This window comes from Desmodus rotundus, chromosome 3, assembly GCF_022682495.2.
Source record: "Desmodus rotundus isolate HL8 chromosome 3, HLdesRot8A.1, whole genome shotgun sequence".
Taxonomy (NCBI): Eukaryota; Metazoa; Chordata; class Mammalia; order Chiroptera; family Phyllostomidae; genus Desmodus; species Desmodus rotundus.
In genome coordinates, this window is record NC_071389.1 from 171,085,585 (window position 1) to 171,110,260 (window position 24,676).

Here is a 24,676-nt window from a genome sequence, read left to right on the forward strand (position 1 = left end):
AATATGTTCTAGTATAGTAAAAATGTACATGGCAAAACATCCCTAAGATAAACGGTCAGGTGCTTGCTTCTTCCATAATCTGGATAATATGTTTAGATGGCATACTTGCTTAATCTATTGTTAACCAAAGATGCTGGTGGTAGGTGTTATTTTCCGAAGATAAGAACTGTGAAGCTCTAAGTCAGCATATCAAAGACCGAAGAAGGGAACTGCTGAAGTAGCCTAACTTTGTGCACTAAATGATGTGCACTAAAGCTGGGAAAGAGGACTGGGGTTGATTTATACAGGGGCTTGAGTGTCAAGCTAAAGAATTTAATATTTTTGTAGGTGAAAACATGCCCTTCAAAAATTCTGCATAGAAGACTGATGTAGTAAGAGATGTGTGTTTGGAAATGTGTATAGAATGGCAGAAAATTCTGGAGTTTTGGAGAACTGTCGCAGGCTGTTGTAGGGGTCCTGGCTTGCAGTAAAAAAGGGCTGAAGTTACATTATTAGCAATGGGAGGAGAAAGGAGAGACATATTAATAGCAAAAAGGCTTTAAAGTAGAATATATGTTCTGGTAACTGATTTAAATGTGTGAGCAAGGAGTTTGAGTGATTAAGGATAATTCCAAGATTTCTTTTTTTAAAATTTTTATTGTTATTCAATTACAGTTGTATGCCTTTTCTCCCCATCCCTCCACCCCACCCCAGCTGAACCCACCTCCCTCCCCCACCCCCACCACCCCCCTTGATTTTGTCCATGTGTCCTTTATAGTAGTTCCTGTAATCCCCTCTCCTCACTGTCCCCTCCCCACTCCCCTCTGGCTATTGTTAGATTGTTCTTAACTTCAATGTCTCTGGTTATATTTTGTTTCCTTTTTTCTTCTGTTGATTATGTTCCAGTTAAAGGTGAGATCATATGGTATTTGTCCCTCACCACCTGGCTTAGTTCACTTAGCATAATGCTCTCCAGTTCCATCCATGCTGTTGCAAAGGGTATAAGCTCCTTCTTTTTGTCTGCTGCGTACAATTCCATTGTGTAAATATACCATAATTTTTGGATCCACTCGTTTGCTGATGGGCACTTAGATTGCTTCCAGTACTTGGCTATTATAAATTGTGCTGCTATGAATATTGGGGTGCATAGGTTCTTTTGGATTGGTGTTTCAGGGTTCTTAGGGTATAATCCCAACAGTGGAATTGCTGGGTCAAAGGGCAGTTCCATTTTTAGTTTTCTGAGGAAATTCCATACTGTTTTCCACAGTGGCCTCACTAGTCTGCATTCCCACCAACAGTGCACGAGGGTTCCCTTTTCTCCGCAACCTCTCCAACATTTGTTTGTTGATTTGTTTATGTTGGCCACTCTAACCGGTGTGAGATGGTACCTCATTGTGGTTTTAATTTGCATCTCTCTGATGGCTAGTGATGCCGAGCATCTTTTCATATGTCTCTGGGCCCTCTGTATGTCTTCCTTGGAGAAGTGTCTGTTCAAGTCCTTTGCCCATTTTTTAATTGGGTTGTTTGTCTTCCTGGAGTGGAGTCATGTGAGTTCTTTATATATTTTGGAGATTAGGCCCTTGTCTGAGGTATCATTGGCAAATATGTTTTCCCATACTGTTGGTTCTCTTTGTATTTTAATGCTGTTTTCTTTAGCCATCCAGAAGCTTTTTATTTTTAATTCCAAGATTTCAAGATTGAATTATAGTTGGAAGAATGGTTGTGTTATTATTACATTGATTGGAGTCATCAGGAGAAGTAGGAACGTTCTTCTCTATGAAGTCACCGAGGGTCCCGGGCTGATGGAGGTCTCTCCTTCAGGACCTTCTGCAGCAGAGGAAAGAGAAAGATTATAAATATTTTCACACAGGTTTTTTACCTGCTGTGTGAGCCTGGAAGTGGCACACATTTCTGCTAACATTTAGCCACAATTAGCCACATGGCCCACCAGAAAACAAGAGGACTGAGAACTGGAATTTTTGTGTGCTCAGCTAAGAGAGAATATTGGTGAGCACTACTAATGCCTATATAGTTGCAATGAGTGTAAGGTGAATCTTCCCACAGCTTTGGGCAGCGTGTATGTGAAAGAGAAAATAATGGGTAGATAAGAATAGTTTACATGACAAGGTCACCCTGTACTCAGCCAAAGGCTCTTTGGACTCACAGCTTTTCTACTTATAACCAAAATATATTCTTTAGGCATAATATTACTAGGTAATGATATTTAGGATTCAGAAGATAAGCAGCGTTTTGCATAATACTCTTTTAAAATGCTCAAGGGAATTTCTAGAAGTTTTAAATGTGGTCTTTGTTCTGATTCCATGTTGCAACATGGATGCTAGAGGAATCATTTGTATTTGTAACTGTGCAATAGAATATAATTTGTAGCATGTATATAAGTACTGGTGCCTATGGTTTCGTGCACCATAAGCACAACAGGAAAGGCTGGGATAAATTTAGTCATCAAATGTTACTGTGGATATCTCCAATTACATCAATGAAGTTACACTTATTAGTCTCACAGGTAATTAGAAGGAACCAGGGAAAGGACTGGGCAAACTCCGTAGCAGTAAGACATTACCAGCTTTTATATTCTCAGATTTCTACTGGCATACGAATGCAACAAGAAAATAATCTGAACTTAATACTGAACTTGTTCAGATGTTTAACTTTGATAAAAATTTAATAAATAAACTTGAGAATAACACCTACTATTAATATCTGCTTCGTCGATGTAATAACCTCTTTCCTTCTCAGAAGTCTCCCAGTTGGAATAAGTTACACAGACACCCTAACTACATTCTACTCTTTAGCAATGGAGGCTGCTAGGTTACCATACATCATTTTTCTGGTGTTATTCGGGTAATTGTGTGCTACTCTCTACAACATCCTTGAATGTCATATGCATTCATTAAGAGTTTGTTAACTCTTGAAAGATAGATTGGAGAGTTAATATAGATGTGATACACAATAAAGTTTTATTTAAACAATTGTTGACAATTTTTTAAACAAGAAAGTTTTAGAGACTATAATTTAATTGCACCTTACTCAGTATAAAATATTGGGCTCAAATGAACTTTAACAGTAGGGCTGACAGTTGAATATCACAAAAAGAAATTTTTGCATTTATTTATTTCAATATATGATTCATGCCACAAAATCATTATAAATACTATGTCCTTTATCTATACACATCCAAAACACCAACTCCATAATTTGTCAACCTAAGGCACAGTTCATAAAGGGAAATTTTAAATTATAAATCAAGTTAATGAGTCAGATTCTCACTAACATTGAGATGCTGTTTTCCACTTAAAAAAAATATCTAAGTTGAGTGCTTTTAGAAATGGCATTATACAACATGTTAGCAGTTTATGTGAGTTCATGTTATTTCCAAAGATGCCTAACTCACAGTCAGAGAAGAGTAGATACCTGTAAAAATCTGACTGAAAGCAAAACATTCTATTTCATGTCCAATTATTAAGCTTCTTTTAAAAAATAGCACATCACACACATAATCTCCTTCGTAAATACACAGTTAGTTTAACAAAGAAAATGTTGCTAAGCAATACATAGTTTCCAGAACTCTGTGGTCATTTAATTGCAAATTGCTTTTGTAATACCCTGCATAAGAATGTGACTGAGGTTAATAAAATTATATAGGTGTGAGGTGTACGATTCTGTAATATATCACCTATATATTGTATTGTGTGTTCACCACCCCAAGTCAAGTCTCTTTCCATCATCCCAATGAATTCAATACAATTTAAATTTTTTTTTAAAAACCTTAAAAAAAGAATATGACTGAACACCACTTAAACAGAATAAAGGTCACATACAATTTTGAAATGCTCGCTGATGATAACAATTACTAATAAAACTGCTACAAATGTTCTTGTATAAGTCTGTGTTGACATAGGTTTTTCTTTTCTTTTGCTTAAATATGTGGGGGAGGGCTAGGATGCCCATGAATTTCTATCAGCGAGATGCTACAAAGTTAATCAGAGAATGTGTGCATGAACATGGCTTGCCAACGGTGCATTTCACTGCACGTTTGTTGGGTAGGAACCAGACCTCTGACTTGAGAGACTCCCAGTTGGTGTTCCCCACCCAGGGGCTTCCAGTTTAAAAAAAAAAAAGTCTTTGATATCTTTCTCAAGGAATGAGTGTTCCTGGTTGACAGTAAATAAAGTTGAGAAGTTTAGGATTTAACTAATTTTCTTTCCCCATTTTTAATTCATTTTGTTAAATTCTTTCCTTTGTGGTAATTTATTTCCACACACCCAGAATCTCTCTGGTTTCATTTATCCAGAGATTAAGTTGCTGCTGGAGTAAGGGGTGGTGGTTACCTGGAAGCACGGACTTGTCAGCAATGTCCCTAAAGGGGTGTCCACACAGATCTGAAGCTGCTTGGCACAGCACCCTGCTCTCCATTAGGTCTGACAGCATCGCATGCTGGGATTAAGCAATATGGGAAAAGCCAAGTTGTCCCCAGGGGATTTTCAAACATAAGTTAAATAGACAGAGAGAACAAGCATATAATAGATCCACTAGTGCAATCTTGTATTCTCTCCCACAAAAGTCACTAAGCTTTGACTCTGTGGTGGTGGTGGTTGTTTCTTTTTTATCCCTGAGCACCAGCAAGAAAGTACAGAAAGACACTGTGAATGTTCCATGTATTAGAAGCCTTAGGACTTATCCTTTTTCCCCTACATAATATTACTGTCCATCTTGGTTCAGAAGATCACTAGTGCTTTGAAATTTTGTTCATTTTTGTTTTGTTTTACATTTAGGGACACTTTATAAATAATTTTACTTTCTATTATTTATATTGAGTTTTATTGCAATGTGATCTAATGCTAAGTAACTTCCATCCTAAATAGCTGTGTGATAAAATTCAGTGGCTCCAAATAGTCATTTCTTTTGGTTATGAATGCTCAGGTTGTATTTCATTGTAAAGGGGGGTTTTAAGTAATAATGTGTGTAGTAAAAAAAAAATTGATTAAGATTTGATTATTTAAATAGATCTTATAATAATTTAAGAGAGATATCCTGTGATTATGTTGTAACCCTGACCAGAGAAATAACATATAATAAGGTTGAAATTGTGTGGGAGAAACAAACTTTTTTGGTTTTATTATTTTTTGCTGGTCTAATAAATAAGCTTGAGACTGATTGAGAGAGAAAATAAGCAACTTTAATACATGCATATATACGGGAATCCTGCATATATGAGAGAGCCAGAGACCTACATGTGGGAGAGGATCAGAGATCAAGGTACGTAAGGCACCCTGAGCCGGGAATGAGGTAGGGGCCTGGGGACTTCGAAGGTTCATTGCAGGAGATAAGAAGAGCAAAAGCTTAATAAATAAAGGTCGCCCTTCCCTGTAGAGAAGTCAAACGAGGTTGTCTCTGATGATAGTCTCTTATTACAGGCAAGGCTCCTCGTACAAGCTTTTCTAAGTAGTCAAGAGAGGGGCAGAAGTTCCTCTTGAGCTCGCAGCTAAGGTTGCCTTTAGTTCAAAACACTCCGCATACCGCAGAAAAGCACTTCTTGGGGTGGCTTGTTCTGAGCCCCTACAAAAGCTGTAAAAATTTTACATCCACTGTAAAAATTTCATAACTTAGGCCAGAAATTTCTTTAGAGATTAAAGGTTTCCTTTCAAGTATAAATTGATTTGTTGACAAAATGGCCAAGCTCACTGAAGTATTTGCCTATATCTACTTATATTTCCTCCACTACATACTCCCACGAAAATAGTCAACTAACCAGTGAAGCCACTAAGCACAGAGTGCAACAAGGAAGAGTATTTTTATTTTAATGCGGTCAAGCCTGGAATCACAGGTGAGCTGTTAGTAACACCTGGCTCCCCCATGGGCTCCTAGGGGGATGGATTAAGAGGGGAAGGTCATTAATCATGGTGACTAAGGGAGTGAGGACTGTGGTCGGGTTCCGGTCTCTATTGTTTGGTTGGGCTAGGGTGGTCACTGCATGTGGTCCCGATGTCAGCCGTGGCGTCACTCTGTCTGGTTTTTCAAGGGTGTTGTCAGTGGGGTTGGTTTCACTTTTCTGGGTCCAGAGCTCAAACACAACTGAGGCCTAGATGTTATCTCTGGCTGAAACTCTGTTTCTGTGGTCAGCATAATCTTTGTCCCTAAGACTATGATGCTGCCCACAACCTCATTGTCCTGAAGGCTTAATGATTAAAGGGATGGACATTCAAGGAAGAGGGGGTGAGTGAGTCAGTGTGCTCCTAGGCCTGACAAGGTCAGTCTGACCCAAAAGGAAAGAAGGAAAACAAGATCAGATTAAATAAAGGAAGTTTCTGCATGGTAACAATAGCTTTTATTTTTTCTTTGTTGTTGTTGCTCTAAATTTTAACTTAATATAGATATTTTGCCTCTAGTTTTATGTTTAGAAAGGTCTTTTTCTTCATTGCAACTTACAAATAGTCACAAAAAATTTCTTCTAGAATGTGCTGAAAATTTAAGTTTTTTCTTTTTAAAAAAAAAGATTTTATTTATTTATTTTTAGAGATAGGGGAAGGGAAGGAGAAAGAGAGGGAGAGAAACATTGATGTGTGGTTGCCTCTCACATGCCTCCTGCTGGGGACCCAGCTCACAACCCAGGCATGTGTCTTGACTGGGAATCAAACTGCCAACCCTTTGATTTGTAGGCCAGCACTCAATCCACTGAGCCACACCAGTCAGGGCTAATTTTTTTTCTTATAATAACCACATATGTCAAAGATATTTGTGGCTTGATATAAGATTCAAAGAGCTTTGAGAGTGAGGATGGGGGATCCTATGTGTAAATTACTACCGGCAGTCTAAAGACAAGTTATATAGTAAAGCGAGACCAGCCACTCATTTAGTCATATTTGATTTGGGTGAAATCTACTGAATCCACATTACTATATACTGCCTAGAGGCATGTATGCATTACACATTCAGAACATAGTTTAATTCAAAACTAGTAATCGCAGATGTAAAAATAACGTACAACCATAGCGCTGGGCCACAGGGAAACAGATGGTGTTGAGACATATGCACATGAAAAACTAAATGTGCCTGATCAGCTACAGTACATGCTATTGGTGGAGGACAGACAATGATCGCAAAGGAGTTAGAAAAGCTAATGAAATGATCTCGGGCTACTGCTTGGCCCCAATACCTGAAGCACTGCTTCCTACCCTGTACGTACCAAATAAATCGTATGATAAATTTTGGCTAATTTATACACCACTGACAATAGAGTTTTAAGCTAATTTTCTTTAATGTTTTTTTCACTTTCAACGATCAGTTTCTTTCCCATTCAAGTTACCCAAAGAATAAAAACTCCTCTGTATCTTAAAACACACTTCATCTTTCAAAATGGTACAGTATTTACAGATGAGCTATGAATAGTGCATTTCTTCCTGTAGTTTGATATAAGCCTGAACTTGGGATCAGTCATGTTACTAAGAGCTTTGTACAAGGAGTGATGGGAATTCTCTACCTTATGTAGGGGATGTACACTGGCAATTCACATAACATACAAATGAAGCTACTATGAATGACACATTGGCATGTGTATGGCTTACTAACTCATCTAGTTTCAAAATGAGATGCATTGGAAAATGTGGTATTTTTTCATCATGGAGTACAGCCTTGGTCATATTTTTGCACATTCAGGATATATACAATGTCTAACGATGCAGGAGGTTGGGTCACGAAACAGGCCAAATCCCAGTCAAAGGGAAATTTCTTTGGAATCTGTAACTAGGTATTTATTACTGCTAGGAAGATGGCTATGCCTGCAGCTTTTGTTGAAGCAGGGATAAAAGATAGTCCTTGTTCACCAATGTTTTGTGGATCACAGCTTACAAAGTCACATAGTTGGAAGTTATGGTTTGATATCTATTATATATATATATATATATATTAAAATAAGAATATATTCAATGAATGTATTCATCCTTATAATACTACCCTTAAAATTCTATTGTGTAGGCAACACTTTGTTCTGGCCCAGCTGGAAGGAAAGAGTTAATGGACAACCAAGAGAGGCTTAACTAATTCTCTACATATTGGTAAGGCCAATTAATTGCAAACAAAGAATATGGCAGTAAATTACATCTATTAGATGTTCTGCTAGTCAAGAACCTTTTTGCCATTGGACGATGAACTTGAAGACAGGCATATTTCCACAAACTCATAATTACCATCTGGTGAATAATAAAAGTTAAATGTTATCTAATTATGTAAACCAGTGGTTGATGACTCATACCTAGTGATCTTTTGCAAAGAAGTTGAGAAAAATGAAGTCTTTGAGCTACAGCCAACATACATCACGTTTTCCCTTTAAGTTGTGTTAATCAAAGCCCTTTGTGTAACAGAGCTAAGTTGCAGACACCTTAGATGATTAGATACATTCAAAAGCATTTCAGTTCATGTTTCAACACATGTCTATCCTGAATGATAATATCTGTAAGGGAGCTGCTTTAAAATGGTTCAGCTAGCGAGATAATACTTCCACTCCTCGGGATTCTGACATCAATTCTAATGTCGTCCCAAGTAAAAGGCAAAATTGACAAATAATCTACTAATTTAAGATGCAGAGAACTGTTCCAATATTTCAAATGTATGTTTTTAAAATTTGTATTCAGCTTTTGTTTACTGTTAAGCAATAGTTTTATGCCTCTCTTATTCACATAATTTTGAGGTGCAGATCAGAATTTTAACAGCTCTACCTTCTCCTTCAGACACAATAGCATTAACTGGATTGCATGAAGGAATTCTTCGTGGTTCTGCTAACTCTAACAGACAAACAAAGCCTCTAATGGCAGGCCACAGGGCCCACTCTTTTCTTCCACAGGGTCGGACACAAATAATGCCCCTTTTTTTAATCGCAAAATTATAAGCATATAATTCTGTAATGTAACAATATCATACTCAAGCACACCATATGACATTTTAGGTGAAATGTTCAAATTGAAACTATAAATTATTACACCCATATTATTACCCTACCAACCACACACAAGCAGACCTTACTTCTGCTGGACCTGCATTTGGTGTGAACTACTCACCCCTTTGGGTTAATATAGACAAAACTTGGGTGACTACCTCTAGGTGTTCACATTAGAGTTCACATTAAAATGCACATTTACATACCTGTAAACAGTTGGAAAATAAAGTGTGCGTGTGTGTGTTGGGGTTTATTTAGGAGGGCAGAGCAGAGCTTCAGAGGGACTGGAGGAGCACAGAGGAGACAACTGCTGCTGTGGGGGACAGGCAGATGACAACTGGCTCCCGCAAGTATCTAGTATGTGACCTCACACTAATCTCTTAATGATTTTTTTCAGTTTTCCCATCTGTGACATAATGGAATCATCTGGCCCATTCCTGTCTTTTCACACACAGAGAAAACATCGGGTTAGAAACAGGAGGGGAAAGTGGGAGAAGGACCAAAAGGAGAAGCAATCGTCGGGCATTTAGTCTCACTTATTACCAATTGCCCTCCTCTCTTAAGGTTTCGACCATTACTCCCATCTGCCCGTGATGGAAATGCAGAGCTTTTTAGAGGAGCCCAGCTGATTTCCTGCTAGACCTTTGCTCTTTTACTCTCCTGTTGGAATGCCTTCTCCCCTCACTTTGTCTGCCTAAACTCTTCCTTTCAAGTTCAACTTCAGTGCTGCCTAATTCATGAAGCCTTCTCTGATTCCTTAAGTCAAAACTGATCTTTTCCTCCCTTAATACTTGTAACTTATTTTTTGAGTACCTTCTATCTGGTCATGATGCTAAAATCACAGCACATATTAACCAATTTATCTTCTGCTGACAAAAAAAAAATTATTTTTTGTTTTCTAACCTTTTCCCAGGAATAATGTGGTAGTCATTCCACACATGGTATCTTAATTTCTTCCTACCCCCAAATTTCTTCAGATTTCTATCAACTTTACTCTGTCTAACACAATCCACATCCTTCCTCTCACAAAGAATAGCCACGTGAGTGTATAAAGACTTGTACAAATGTATGTAGCAAAACTCACTAATAAGTGAGAAAGTGTCAGATAGCAAAACCATCCATTGCTGTCTCTAGGGTGTGTGTTTAACAGTGGTAGGGAGAAGCATAACCGACTCCATGTTTTTGTCAAGTGGAGGAAGAATGTTTGTCCTGGATCTAATCTAGAAGCTATACTTCTAGCAACAAGCAAATAAGAAAGTACAAAAAATTACAAAACAAAACAAATACAATACATACAAAAACAAAAAACAAAACGACAACAAAAAAGTACAATAAAAACTTTTCCATTGCTTCAGCTTAGTAGAGAATATAGAAGCAATTAACTGGAAGACAGAGTGCTCAGAACAGGTAAACTTGAGCAAATCACAAGGCAGCTGCAGACAGAAACACTCATTTCATCATTCCTAGTTAGTCATGAGAATGGGGGCAAGCTGTGTAATGTGAAACTGAAAGTAACAAATGAACAAACCAAAATCAAACAAACAAAAACTCATAGACACAGATGACAGTGTGGTGGTTTTGTCATCGAACATAAGTCCGGCTATCTGTCTCAACAAAAGCCAAACTCATAAGTCAGGTGGCATCTTGGGACCTCACAAATTTCTCCCAATTGCCATCAGCTGCCCTGTCAACTTTCCTGAATCTCATCGATGGTCTGAAATCTCTTTTCAAAGGTGATTTTAGTTTTGGAAAAAGCCAGAAGTCACAGAGCAGCAAATCTGGGTTGTAGGGGGGCTGAGTCACCTGGGTGATTTGATGTTTCACCAAAAAACTCTGTACAAAACATGATGCATGAGTGGGCACGTTGTCATGATGAAGCTGCCAATCACCACTTGCCTATAGCTGTGACCTTCTGAATCATCCAAATAGTTTCTGTGGAGGAATGTTCGAGCTTAATGCAAAATAAGATGCAGGTTTGTTGCTTTACTTGCTCTGTCATTTTGAATGCAACAGCTACACAGTACACATGCTCACTCAACAGCATCTACAGCTCCCACTGACCGGTACAGTGAAGTCATCATTGTTCACACACGCACATTCCAGTCCACTCTCCTTGGCTGCCAGGTTATATCAGTGTCGTGCAAACCATTCTTGTTATATTAACAATGGCTAGACTTTTTTCAGACAGACCTCATAACTCAATCTTTATACTGATCTTGCAAGATAAACATAAAGATTCTAGTACTATTGATTTTAATTTTAAAAAAAGGCTCAATGAGTTCAAACAACTCAAAACTAAACTACAGCTAAACCCAAGCTGAGTAGGCTTCAAGGTCTGACATGTTTTACTATATCTAGCTGCCTTCCTATATCCACTAATGTAGACAATTACATAAATACATGGGTTGGGGAAAAAATCTAAACATTTTGGATTTTCAGTTATTTGGGGAACTCTATAAACAGATAAACTCCTTTCTCTATGAGAAAAAGGAACAGTTCAGTATTTACTTGCTGTAATTAAATAAAGGAGCATGTTTTTGCTCCCAAAACTATGAAGAGAAAAAATTGAGATTAGAATTTGAAGAAATGAAAGTTTTAATTGCCATTGTGAAAAAGTTTGGCCATTCCCATAATTATCTGATCATTCTCTAGTGACCTTGGCATGGGATGTAACACGGATGACATCCGTAACCAGTTCTAAAGACTTGGGAAGTTGAGTGTCAGCTCGACTTTTCCATGTCTTGGTCTATTACCAGAGTCAGACAGTGTGTTATCTGAAGTAACAGAGTGGGTGTAGTGATTGCTGGATTGCCAATGACAGCTTTTGCTTGTGCTTCTGTGCGTTTCAGTGTTTGGTTTGCATGGGGAAACTACATGTACGGTTCTACAGCTCAGTTAAGATTCTCCTTTAGTTTTGCTTATCGTGATGGGTTCCTGGTACCTCCTATGAACACAGGAAGTAAAATAATACCTGTATTTATAAGGCTTATTTGCAGAATCCAATATCTTATTCTTTGATTTCTGGTGAAAATGAATTAAGAGAATCAAAATAATTTGGCAGGCATCATACAAGGAGTCACTGTTGATTCTATATATGCTCCCTTAGCACAGGCTTGCTTGGCTTGGGATTGGTTGAATTATTTCAGCTGGATAGTCCCAAGAGGATGTCGTCTTCTCGCAGAGCCAGGAGGCATTTGAAGTTTCTGGAAATAAACAGTTTTCTTAAAATAATTGCTATTATGACTCTCTCTCCCTTTTTTTTTCCCCAGGGAAAGGATGTTCTTCTGAGTCTTCTTCATGTATGTACTACTAGTTTTGCCATGATAAAGTAAGGACCTTATTTTATTAATTCAATACTATAGTATGAACTTAAATGTATGCATTTCCCAGGTGATTTATAGCAATAAAAAACCATGTCTATATACTTAACACTGATGAAAGATTACAAACAAGGTGATGTATTTGTTTGTAAAAAAGTGTATTCTCTTGTGATTGAGACATGTGACGGCTGGCAACCAAGGGCTGTCAAAACCTAAGTGTTGCTGTTCAGTGGTTATAGAGTTCTAGTCACGCAAAATGAAAAAGTTCTAGAGACCTGTTGTTCAAAAATGAGCATATAGTTAACAATTCTGTAATGTGTTTTGACTACGATTTAAAAAAAATAAAACAAAACAAAACCCCCAAACTTGTGACCAGTAGACATGGAAGAAACGCAACCATATTCTTTTGAGAATGCATACTGAAGCATTACTCATGCCCCTTTGCATGCTGAGGAGTTAGAGAAATAAAATGCTTCTCCTCTTAATAAAGCTTCAGCAAGTCATTTTCATTAGCAGTGATGATTGATGAGGATTTTCTGTGACACTGTGGTCCCAGGGGCAGAAGTCACCATGTAAACAACCCTTTGCTAACAAAAGAGGACTGTTCGCATGGCTGGCCCTTGCACTTCCCAAGGAGATGAAGAAACAATGCATGCTTTCCCTGGTTTGGGGCCAAAATATTCAAAGTGATTGTGACATTAGCTATTGGATTTCATGAATTTTATTAAATAAACACAGTAGATTTTATTCATTCATTTATTCATTTTTATCCATTAAAATTTTAAAAATGTGTCTGAAAAGCTAAAATGTTTCCACTGTATAAGTTGGCAATTTAGAGAATGTTAAATGTTAATTAAACCACATTTAATTCTTTCCAAGTGCTTTGTTTCAAACACTACCTGTTATCCCAATCAAAACATTTCTTTATAAGACATCTCTCAAGAGTATAAACATCTTTTTCTGCCCGAGGACATTTTTGCATTGCTTTTAAAGGGGGAGGGGAGAGAGAGAGAGAGAAGCATGGATCAGTTGCTTCTTGTACCTGCTGGAGCAGGGATAGAACCCACAGCCTAGGTATGTGCTCTGACAGGTGACACTTCAGCCAACTGAACCACAACGGTCAGGGCTAGAATGAACATATTTTGAAACAAATCTATGAGGTATGCTGATAAAATGTGCTGAGATGGTTCCATAGTGTCCCGATGCTTGAAAGGAACTACAGAATTCCCCTGTGTGGCGATCTTGTGTCACTAACTCCACCTCTTCTGTCCCCTGGTCAGACAGGGAAAAAATAGGCATTTAGAAGACTCATGTTTAGCCATTAAAAAGAGTAAAGAGAACTTTGATATGGAAGAGGAAGAAGTTCTCTCCCTCTCTTATTGTTTGATTGGGTGAGTATGTTGGGCTCAGGTACTGGCAAGGAAAGATAGAAGGAAAAATGGAAGGGGAGTGAGATTCGGTTCTAAAATCTTCCTTCCTGCAAAGGAAGATGTGTGGGCGGTTGAGAGGTTTACATGTAATAAAAGGAGAAATATTACAGATGAGGACAAAAGAAGAGTAGTTTCTGTTCATTTGAAAAATTATCCTATTTTATTGTTTTTTCCTCCCAAAACTAGCATCTTGTACTTGAACTGTAGTTAAGGCGATTTGGCATTTTATGTGGAGATTTTAACGTGAGTTCATCTGTGTGGCCATTTAGAATTGCCAAGAGTGTGTCTAATAATGGATGGTTTTTTTTTTACCTCTTACATACCAAAACATTTGTATTTGACCATACACTGTTTAATTTTACTCCAGTGTACTTTATGTAAAAGTTTTACTTTTCCCAATAAAAATAGAGGTTCCTTGGGATCTGGGTTTAAGTATTTTCCACAGAGCCTTACACTCCTCAAATTAGTTTATATTGTGTATAGGACGGCTTGTTTGTTTCTGAAGCCCAGTGCTTGGCACAATGACTGGCACGCAGTAGAATTTCAATATGTAGTTGTATCCGTGAGAGAACGGGTGAAGGGGCTATTGCCTGAAGGTATGTAAGGGAGTGCGATTCAGCAAATCTACAGAGAGAGAGAGCAATGAGGTTTTTAAAAATTAGTGCATTCATTTTCAGTTGTTAAATGGATATTGTTCAGAGAATTTTAGTAAATTAACTCTGGAGATACTGCTAAAATATTATTCTCTCAACTTGAAGTAGATTTACTAGAATAATATTGTCACAGTGAAGCACACTGGCTTTGGCACAAAATTTGTCCTATTTTCAAGACACAAAATAGACAAAACTTTATGAAGGCATTGGCAAAATTTAATAGAGTTGAAGTAATCTTTTTGTTTTACATATAAAAGTGTGTGACTATGTAATTGATATATATACACACATAGATACTCATATATCTGTATTTATTACCTATGTAGAAATATAGGTCTGCGCTAATATGCTTGATCTTTTCCTAAACCTCATATCTTAACTTGCAACTGTAGGGTCCTGTTCCAGATCAGAGACTTATCTGTTATTTTTACGTAGGCTATTTCCATAATTAAAATTCCATGTCTCCCCAGGTTTCCATGAATCAGCAGAGCCCCAGAAAGTCTTTCCCTCCTTGGAACTCCAAGGAAGTATTGGAATGCGAAGAACTTGAAGAGGGAACCTGGCCAAACAGATATTTTTGAACTTTAGCCCTGCTGAAGGAGACTTTTAGCACAAACACAAATCAAAGTCTGAATGTTCTTAAAAGAAGCATTTTCATGTAAGTCCAAAAAAGTACACCGGTTCTGTTTGTTTTGGCTAACGAAGTGAAGTCTTGTTTTAACCACATGGCCATTATCTTGTAAAAGGACCATAACAAATAATTCTATCTTTAATCTCACTAATGAGTAACTTGTTATTCAATATAACTTTTTCAGTGGAAAATTAACAGCTAAATCTTCTTTAACATCATTATTTTCTAGACCTGAATCAAAAGCTTCTCAGGGATTTTTGTAATACAATGGATTCTGATCACGTTATTCAAATTCAGTATTTTCTTCAAAAGAATGAGGACTTTTGATTTTGTCCATAATTTAATATATTTTTATCTTCTTAAAACAACAGAACAAAGAAATATCAAGATTTAAATCGTAAATACTTTGGAACACTCAGAAGAGCAACATGGGAGAAACTGAGAAAATTGAAACCCGTAGAATAAGATGTTTTTCCAAGTTTAAGGTATGGCATTTTTTGATGTAGATGTATGTATACATACTGTATTTTTTTAACTTAGACCTTATAAAGTTCTTGGTATGTTCATGAAATGATCTAATATTAATGTCCTACTATCTGATATGGTGATAATTTCTTGCTTTAATTAAGTCTGTTTTGTTACTGAGTGTCTAAACAGGGTTATTGATTTAGGCAATTTAATCAGAGATGGTTTTGAGGGATTTAAATGGAAGATGAGGTCTTTAAAATTTTCAGACACACATAATATTATAGCAGGACTTATTTTCCTGGACCAAAGACCAATTAAATGCCCATCCCTCAGGGGCTTCTGGTCCAGAGGTGGGTGGGGATCTCTCCCAGAAAATGCATCCTTGGACAGAAATGCTTTGTTGATCTATATGCAGTGATTACTCCACACGATCCAGCAAAACAAATATTTACTTCAAGCTTTGGCAACACACTAGCCATTCTCTAAAATAAAAATGACCACTTTGCCAGCTATTTCTGACATCTTAACTATTTTGTTACTGTTTCTGATATCTTGACTATTTGAAGGCAAAGTGCAAAAAGAATTTGCTTCACACAAAATTTGAATTCATTTTAAACCACGAGATCTGAATATTTATCTTGATTCTTCTATACCTAGTGCCTGCAAGTGGTTTGTTTCTAAACTAAAACACTGCCACCAATTTTCTCTTTATCAATAGTTTATTTTCTCTTTATACCTGTGTGGGGGAAATCTACACATGTAAACAAAACTGTGGAATTATGGTACAGATATGGAAAACTTTTTTCTAAAATTCTACTTTCATTATCTTTTTAAAACTTCCCCTTAAATCATCCCTCAATTCTCATGTCCTTCTCCTGAAATTGAGTGGTTAAAAGGTAAGGATTGAGTCCCAGGTTCCCTGGGTTCATATCTGAGTTCAACAGCTTACTTGCTTCAAACTTAGACAAGTTGCTTAACCTCTTTGTGCTTCAGTTTTCTCATCTGAAAAGAGTAATAAAATACTCTTATCTCATAGGATTTTTCTTTTTATATGCTTGAAATAATGACTGTAACACTGTAAAAATTCAATAAATATTCGCTATATATTATTAACAGCATATGTTGATTAAAGTCAATCAGGTGTTATTGGTAAAGTTTGTCTTTAATTTTTGATTACTTGGAGTTTGTGCTCTGCTTACATTGGCTTGATTATGTTAAACCTGAAGAAATCAATATTGTAAATTTATTTATTTTATATATTTATCAAATTTATCAGTTACATTGGTTAATAAAATAGGTTTCAAGCGTACAATTCCATAGTACATCATCTCTATATTGCATTGTGTTTTTACCAGCCGAAGTTTAGTCTCCTTTCATCATCATTTATATATGACCCCTTTACCCTTTACCTGCCCCTACTCCCCCTTCCCTCTGGTAACCACCATACTGCTGTCTGTGTCTATGGATTTCTTTTTGCTTAATCCCTTTACCTTTTTCATCCAGCTCCCCAGCCCCAATCCCTTCTGACAGCTGTCAGTCTGCTCTCTGTGTCTATGAGTCTTTTTCTATTTTGTTTGTTTTGTTCATTAGATTCTACATATAAATGAAATTATATGGTATTTGTCTTTCTCTGACTTTTTTTTTGCTCTGAACTTTAAAATATGCTCATTAAGTAGAATTCTTTAGAAGGAGCCCTGACCTGTGTGACTCAGCTGGTTGTGCACCATCCAGCAAAGCAAAAGTTGTTGGTTCCATTCCTGGTCAGGGCACGTATCTGGGCTGCAGGGTCAGTCCCTGGATGGGGTGCATACAAGAGGCAAATGATCAATGTTTTTCACTTACATAAATGTTTCTATCCTCTCTTTCTCCTTCCCTTCCCTTCTCTACGAAAATAAATAAATAAAATCTTAAACATTCTTTACAAAACATCAAAGACTGTTCTCTATATTTGCTTCAAATTCTGGAGCATTATTGTTTAAAAAACTAGTAGGACTAGCTTTATAAATACAGAGGTTATTTTGCAAAAGACATGTCAGGATAACTACTAGTTGCTTTCACTCTGTAAATAAAATTCAATAGTTTAGGTCTTCTATCTAAGTGTTTTAGGAAAAAAATCATTGGGAGCATGATTCATTTAGTTTCCTTTCTTAAAACGTTAAGTAAATAAATTACTCTACCAAACAGGATCTGCACTTTATTTGGTAAACTTTGCTTTTAAATACAAAACCTGAATTGAAAGACCATGTGAAAACTGTTTACTCTCAACAACGTGCTCTGCAAAACTCTACAGTGTGAAGAGAGACAGAGTTTCTACAACTGGTTCCACTACAAAAGGATAAACAACTGGTAATAATGCCATACTATCTTGTTAGCCATATAACAGTTTGACTCCTATTGAGCTTGAAATTTAAATTTTTCAGAGCTTTTTCACATAAAGTTTTATTCATATTTCCCCAAACATAGTACAGCTAACTCTTCACTTAGGTGTATTTAATATTCCTCCACTTCATATTACTTCAGCTTACCTTCAGTTCTGACCAGTTTTTCAAGATGTTTTTGAGTAGTTATTATGCCATTAATTCATTATCTTGTATCGGGTGCCTACTATTCATCAGACACTTACTGACCACCAAAGATATAAAGGTAAATAATAGACATGAAGGTAAATTATGTATGGTTTTAATCTTTGAACTGCTAACACTATAGTGAGGGAGCACACTGTAGGCATCCAAACACATAGGGCTGGGGTAGAAATAGACACAGGGGAGGCTGGGAAGATGCGTGATCAGGGCTCCCTGGGGAGCGGAGAGACGAGGAAGGCTCCATAATACGAGTGATGATAGAGTCGAATTTTAAAAATTGAGTATGTATTTATCGGAATCACAAGGAAAAGGAAAACATTACAAGATGGAGGCTGTCCTGTGAAAGGCACTGGGATATAAAATGTCGTGGTGAATTTTAGGAACTCTAAGTAGAACATGCTGTCTAGGCACAAGCAGCAGGATCTGACACTGAGATATACAAAGTCTGTCCAGAAGGTATCCACCCATGTAATATGAAAAATAGAGACATTTATTGAAGGAGATACAAAATACAAGGAACATTGTACATAGGACAATGACTCCTCGGTCCCCTTCAAAATAGGCACTTTGGGACCTCACACAGTTCTCCACATCGCCATTAGCTGCCCTATCATATTTTCCTGAATCACATCAATTGTCTGAAATCTCTTCCCTTTCAAAGGTGATGTTAGTTTTGGGAAAAGCCAGAAGTCACAGAGCATCAAATCTGGGTTGTAGGGGGACTGAGTCACCTGGGTGATTTGATGTTTCACCAAAAAAACTCTGTACAAGACATGATGCATGAGTGGGCACATTGTCATGATGAAGCTGCCAATCACCACTTGCCTATAGCTGTGGCCTTCTGAATCATCCAAATAGTTTCCGTGGAGGAATGTTTGAGCTTAATGCAAAATAAGATGTAGGTTCGTTGCTTTACTTGCTCTGTCATTTTGAATGTAACAGCTGCACAGTACACATGCTCACTCAACAGCATCTACAGCTCCCACTGACCAGTACAGTGAAGTCATCATTGTTCGTGCATGCGCATTCCAGTCCACTCTCCTTGGCTGCCAGGTTACATCAATGTCGTGCAAACCGTTCTCGTTATATTAACAATGGCTGGACTTTTTCTGGACAAACCTCATAGATCAGGCATTGTTTACTCTTTAAAAAAGTAGGATTTTTATTTATGGGAAGTCACTTGAAAGTTTTAAGTAGTAAAATCACATTCTAACAATGAATCTTATTAACTTATTTATCATATATTTACTAAGTTTAAAATTATTGGTGGTGGCAGGTGCGACTGAGATAAGAGGTGGACAGGACTGTTGGGAGACCAAAATATGATTGTAATGGTCTCAGTTAAACTGTGCATACATTTGGGAGATTTCAACATATGGGTAACAATAAAAGCCATGGGAATAAGTGAGATTTCCTAGAGGAGGATATATAGCAAAAAAGAATAGAGGGTACAAAGACAAAAGCCTGAAGTATTTGGCCACAAGAAGATATGACTAGATAGAGTCTAGCAGGTAGGAGGAGATATAGATATGAATGGGGGGAATTTGAGGAATAAAAAAGAGATGAATGAGGTTAAATGACTCAGAGCTATCAAGTAAACTGAAAAGAAGAATTTGGAAATCAGGAAGTTGATATGACCTTTTATGGAGTAGCTTCAGGAGAGACAAGACTACAGGAGAAAAAAAGCATGAATAAAAGGTTAAATAGTCTAGGCAATGAGTCGAGACTATTTTTCCAAACATCTTGATGGTAGCTGTAGTAGCTACCATCACAGGTGAGGGACTGTAAGTACACATGCAGATATATCTTGAATATATTAATAAGCTAGTGGGGACAGAGGCAGTAAATAGTGTGATGCTGAAAATAGAGGTGGAAGGCAATATCTGATGAATCAGGATCTCAGAAATGGGAAGAATGGATTCACGAGCATGGGTGGGGGGATTTTATTGAACAAGAGAAGGAGCAACTATTCTTCTAAGATGCCAGGGAAATTAGAAGGGCAAGGATAGAGGTAAGTTTGAAGGTGAAGTTTGGTCATAAAAAGCACATGGATGGGTTGGAGCCTGAGAAACAGAAGACTGTGAATAATTTTGAAGAGAATGCACAAAGTACAATATAAATTGTGGGGTTGGTTCAAGATTGGGAGTGTGGAATATGGGGGGTTGAGATTTTAGGGATTGTGTGTGCTGGTGTAGATTGACTGGTCTCCCAGGACGGAAGTGTCACCAAGAAATATCTTTAAATAGGGCTAAGAAAACAGCTCTGGAATAAGATTGGAGACCACCATTCATGTTGACCTAAATCTCTTTGTCCTTAATGTGTTGATATTGAAGCAGTAATTAATCTACATAATTATACTATTGCCCAGTAATCAATACTCTTTTTTCAAATCTTTTCCTGAAATCTAAGTCTTTTCCTTGCCAATTTAATAAAACTATCAAAAGTTTAACTTCTCAGAATTTTAGTAAAACCATGCTAGCTCCTGGTGATCACAGTGGTTCTATTTGTTAAGTTGTCCTTTATTTTTGTAACAGATTGTACAACCTGACTGCTGTCTGGAACTGTGATTCAACACAAGAAAATTTATTATATTCATATTTGTTTATCGTAGCAAGTACCTGTTCTGTTTAGAAACATTTTTATAATAGTTTGTAATTAAAATATTGCTTTAAATAAATTAGCTGGCAGTGAACAATAGTCTAATGTATAATTAGCATATTACTTTGAATCAGAAAGACCTTGAGCAAATTTGCAACAGAAATTATGTTTTTCTATAATGGTATGTTACTTTTTTCATTAACATATATGTATTCTTTTGTACTACAGATAGCATTGTAGTGCTGAAGTTCTTTTGAAATCATTAGCTATATCTTATTTTAAACAACTAATTGTTTCTATGTATGTACAAAATGATTCTATAAAATAATGAGACTTCAACTGTATACTAAATTTAATATCACTAATCAATTAGTCTCACTTTGAACTTTCAAAGACGGAACATGGTATGAAAGATCAGAAGAGCAAACCACATTAAAAGTTTCTTGCAAAAGATAAATAAATAAATAAATAAATAACAATAAAAAAGTTTCTTGCAAATTCAAGGGTTACTTAAGTTGGAGACAATCAGTCTTGTGGTAGAAGATATTCTGTCAGCAGCTGGCAAACATTCAATTTAAAAATAAAGGCAGACAACTGTACTTGAACAACAATAAAATAAAATCAATGAAAAAATAATTTTTTCATGTTTTCTTATATTCTTTTCTCCTTAGATATTTCTACTGGCAATAACATGTGCATTTATAGCCAAAACATTATCTGGATCTTATATGAACTCAATGCTCACACAAATAGAGAGACAATTCAATGTCCCGACATCACTAGTTGGATTTATTAATGGGAGCTTTGAGATTGGTAATGAATTATTCCTGTATTTCTTTTGTATTTTATCTATAGAGCTAGTCTGAATTTTATTCTCTTTATTTGTTGCTTTAGGCCATTTAATCTTTCTGAATAGCATATTTTCTGAAACAGATTGAATATCCTAGCTAATTTTAGAATATGCTTAGAAATAATTCATTTAAATATTACTTCTGAATAACACCTAAATATTGTCACATATCCTACCACTGGACATTTTACTCCAAGAGTTTTTGGTTATCTAGCATAAGTAGCTGAGTATTTAGAATATTTACATTCACTCTATCATTTGATAATACTTCAGGACTCTGTCTTCATACTTAGAGGATATAATCATAATAGGAAACAAAGGAATCTGTTTTCCAAAAGGAAAACACAAATATTTCTCTTCTCCTGTTGTTTCTGGGAATTTGACAATTCTTTCTAAGTGCAGGGGGAGGAAGAAACTGCTTTCACATCTCTCTGAATTTAGGGAAGATTTAAATCTATTCTCAGGCTCAGATTTTTATGGATGATGGGAAAATGTGAGGAGAGAGAGATTTCTCCAGTGAACATGAGAAATATGAATGGCACTCCTTTATAGTTTTGTTATGGTTTCTACTTCCTTTGAGGTAAAAATTGCCTTTAATATATTTAATCAATATCTGAAAGAAAAATCAGGATTGAGGAGAGGCAGAAATGAAACAAGTGATACTTGATCTTGTCTCCTAGTGTTCAGCTCCCTGCATCACCTATATGCCAGATCCTCACGATGGAGTAAGAAATAACTCTTTATATAGTCTCTTGGGCAGACTCAGCTCATAGTCTAATGGAGCACACAAATGCAAAAGAATAATTTTAATTGAATGCAGTCAGTTTGGTGACATAAGTATATGCAAGGTCACATAGGAATACAGAGCAAGGACACAACCCCTCTTAAGGAGTATAGGCTCTTGAAGGGTGAGTAAGTGTTTTCAGGTGAAGAAACAGGGTTAGGTAAGTGTGAATGGAATTCCAAAGGAAGAAACATTAAGGTGAGGCAGCATAGTACCTTGTGTGGAGAGCAACATTCAGCCCAATGTTACTGACTGTCAAAGCTTAAGGTAGAAATTACTAAGATATTAGTTGGGAGAAAAGGACTGTGGTGTGCTTGCTGTGGAACTTACTTTTCCTCTAGGTAATGAAGAGTCACTAAGAGATTGGCAGAGATTATTAAGATTTCTGTGCCAAGGACTCTTTGGCAATCTGATGCTATATGATTTCAGAACATTATTTTTAATGGCATAAAATAAAAACTATAAGGATAAAAGAAAACCAATTATATTGAAATACAATTAGCAAAATATTAAAACAACTTGTCATATAGTACTATTTGTGCTTATCAACAGATTAAACACAACATCAACACTGATTTTGAAGTAGTGTTGTTAGTGTTTTGAGGTATCCGCAAGAACTGTGATATCATATGAAAATAGCTATAACTTCTATTGGTGTCATATCATAGGCACCATTAATACTACTGTAGTTTACCTACTTTCATTGTCAAAGGTGATGCTAATGTTTAGTTAAAAGTCAGTAGAAATAAAGATGAAATGTTTTTCTCAGTCAAGTTCATGGAACCCATTATTTCTATTCATGGACTCCTTGGGGGTTTATTGACTACAGGTTAAGACCCCTGTTTAAAGCAAATGTCGGATTTGCTTTTCATGCTTGTGGCTGTGTAGGAGAGAGAGCTGAAGATGGCCAACCAGACTAGGGCAGAGAGGAATGGAGGCCATGCCAAAGCCCGAGGGAGAACTGTGTGAGCCTGAGTCAGGATCATATTCATGGACATGAAGAGGGGACCACAGAAATATTTCTAAAGGAGCTAAGTTCCAGACAACTTAGTGACAGATTGGCTGTGTTCGATGAGAAGAGAGGGTGTCCTTCAGTTTACAACTCGGGCAGTGGAGTGGATAGTGGTGCCGAGACAGAGAAGAGGGGAAGGAGAACAACGTGATGGCGGTGGCTATGAGGACAATGATGAGTTCTGTTTGTGGCAGTACCAGTGAGACCCTTGGGTAGCAATGTCCACGTTGTAGTTAGATGGGTCTGAAGCATTGGGAAACTGTCTGGCCTGCAACTATTGATTAGTGGGTAAATAAGTGGTTGTTTAAACTAGAGAAGAGATGAGGCTATTCAGGGAGGGGATAAGGATGATCAGTACAACAGACAAAGAACGGATCCCTGAGGTGCATCAATGTTTGAGGAACAGGGAGAAGAAAGGAAACCATGAACCTGTTAGGAAAAGGAATAGACAATTAACAGGAGAAACAGAAGAGAATAGTATTATAGACGCCAAGGGAGTAGAAATTTCCAAAAGAAAACAATCGTCAACTGTATCAAAAGCATTAGAAATATCCAGTTAGACACAAATAGAAAAAGTGTCCCTTGGGTTTTACAGTAAGGAGATAACAGGTAATTTTTGTGATGACACGCCCAGCTAAAGAGTGGACTGAGAAGCTAGAAAGGAGAGAGAGAGAGTAGTGACTTTAGGAGATAATGGCAGGAAAAGAAGTGGAATCTGTGAATACCCATGAACATCAGGGTGGAGAGAAACTAGCGGACATCTGTAACTATAATGCAGTACAGAGAAAGAGGCTTACAACATATGAGAAGGGCTTTAATTATCGGAGTAAGTTTCTGGAGAGAATGGAAGTGCCCAGGTGGTTTGTTTGATCTTGGATGTCCAGATAGACACCCCAGTCTCTGAAGTGAAGGAGCGTGGCAGGGACATAAGGTGGGAAACTCAGACATCTTCACGCCCCAGATATCTCGACAAAGGAGAAAATATCAAGTATGGAAAGCTAGTGGAGAGAATGGCTTGAGGAGAATGGTGAAGATCTGAAACAGTTGTTGAGGGGATAGGAGAGGTAATTTACAGAGCCCATGAAAGTATAACTTTGCCTCTCCTTTTGAGAACAGCTATGGATTTAAACAGAGGCCTTCTGGAGACAGACAACACCTCTGACACAGATGGCTTTGATAATGGGGATATTATTTATTTATTCAGTTGAAGTAAAATCGACACTCAATGTTATATTAGTTTCAGGTGTAGAGCAGTAATTTGACATTAGTAGACACTGAGAAATGATCATCAGTAAACCTAGTTACCAGAGGACGGGGAATTTAGAAACCTGGAGTAGTTGGTGGGGCTGCTATGGCTGTAGAGATGGTGCACTCTCCATGAAAAATAATGTAGGGGCTGACATGTCTTCTGTTCACAAG

The 24,676-nt window shown here is 37.0% G+C and overlaps 1 protein-coding gene across 4 annotated transcripts in view; it reads left to right on the forward strand.

Moving 5' to 3' along the window:
* SLCO1A2 (solute carrier organic anion transporter family member 1A2) overlaps positions 1 to 24,676 on the forward strand; it is a 69,660-nt gene that overhangs the window by 13,737 nt on the left and 31,247 nt on the right. For 2 of the 4 annotated variants that reach the window (XM_024575737.4, XM_045184198.2), the window contains exons 2-5: positions 12,199 to 12,257; positions 14,803 to 14,990; positions 15,335 to 15,448; positions 21,283 to 21,424. In XM_024575737.4, coding sequence (XP_024431505.1) covers positions 15,392 to 15,448; positions 21,283 to 21,424 — 199 coding nt within the window. In that variant the 5' untranslated portion in view covers positions 12,199 to 12,257; positions 14,803 to 14,990; positions 15,335 to 15,391. Of the gene's footprint in view, positions 1 to 12,198; positions 12,258 to 14,802; positions 14,991 to 15,181; positions 15,449 to 21,282; positions 21,425 to 24,676 lie in introns of those variants that run through there. The other 2 variants (XM_053921748.1, XM_045184199.2) reach the window with 2 other exon arrangements.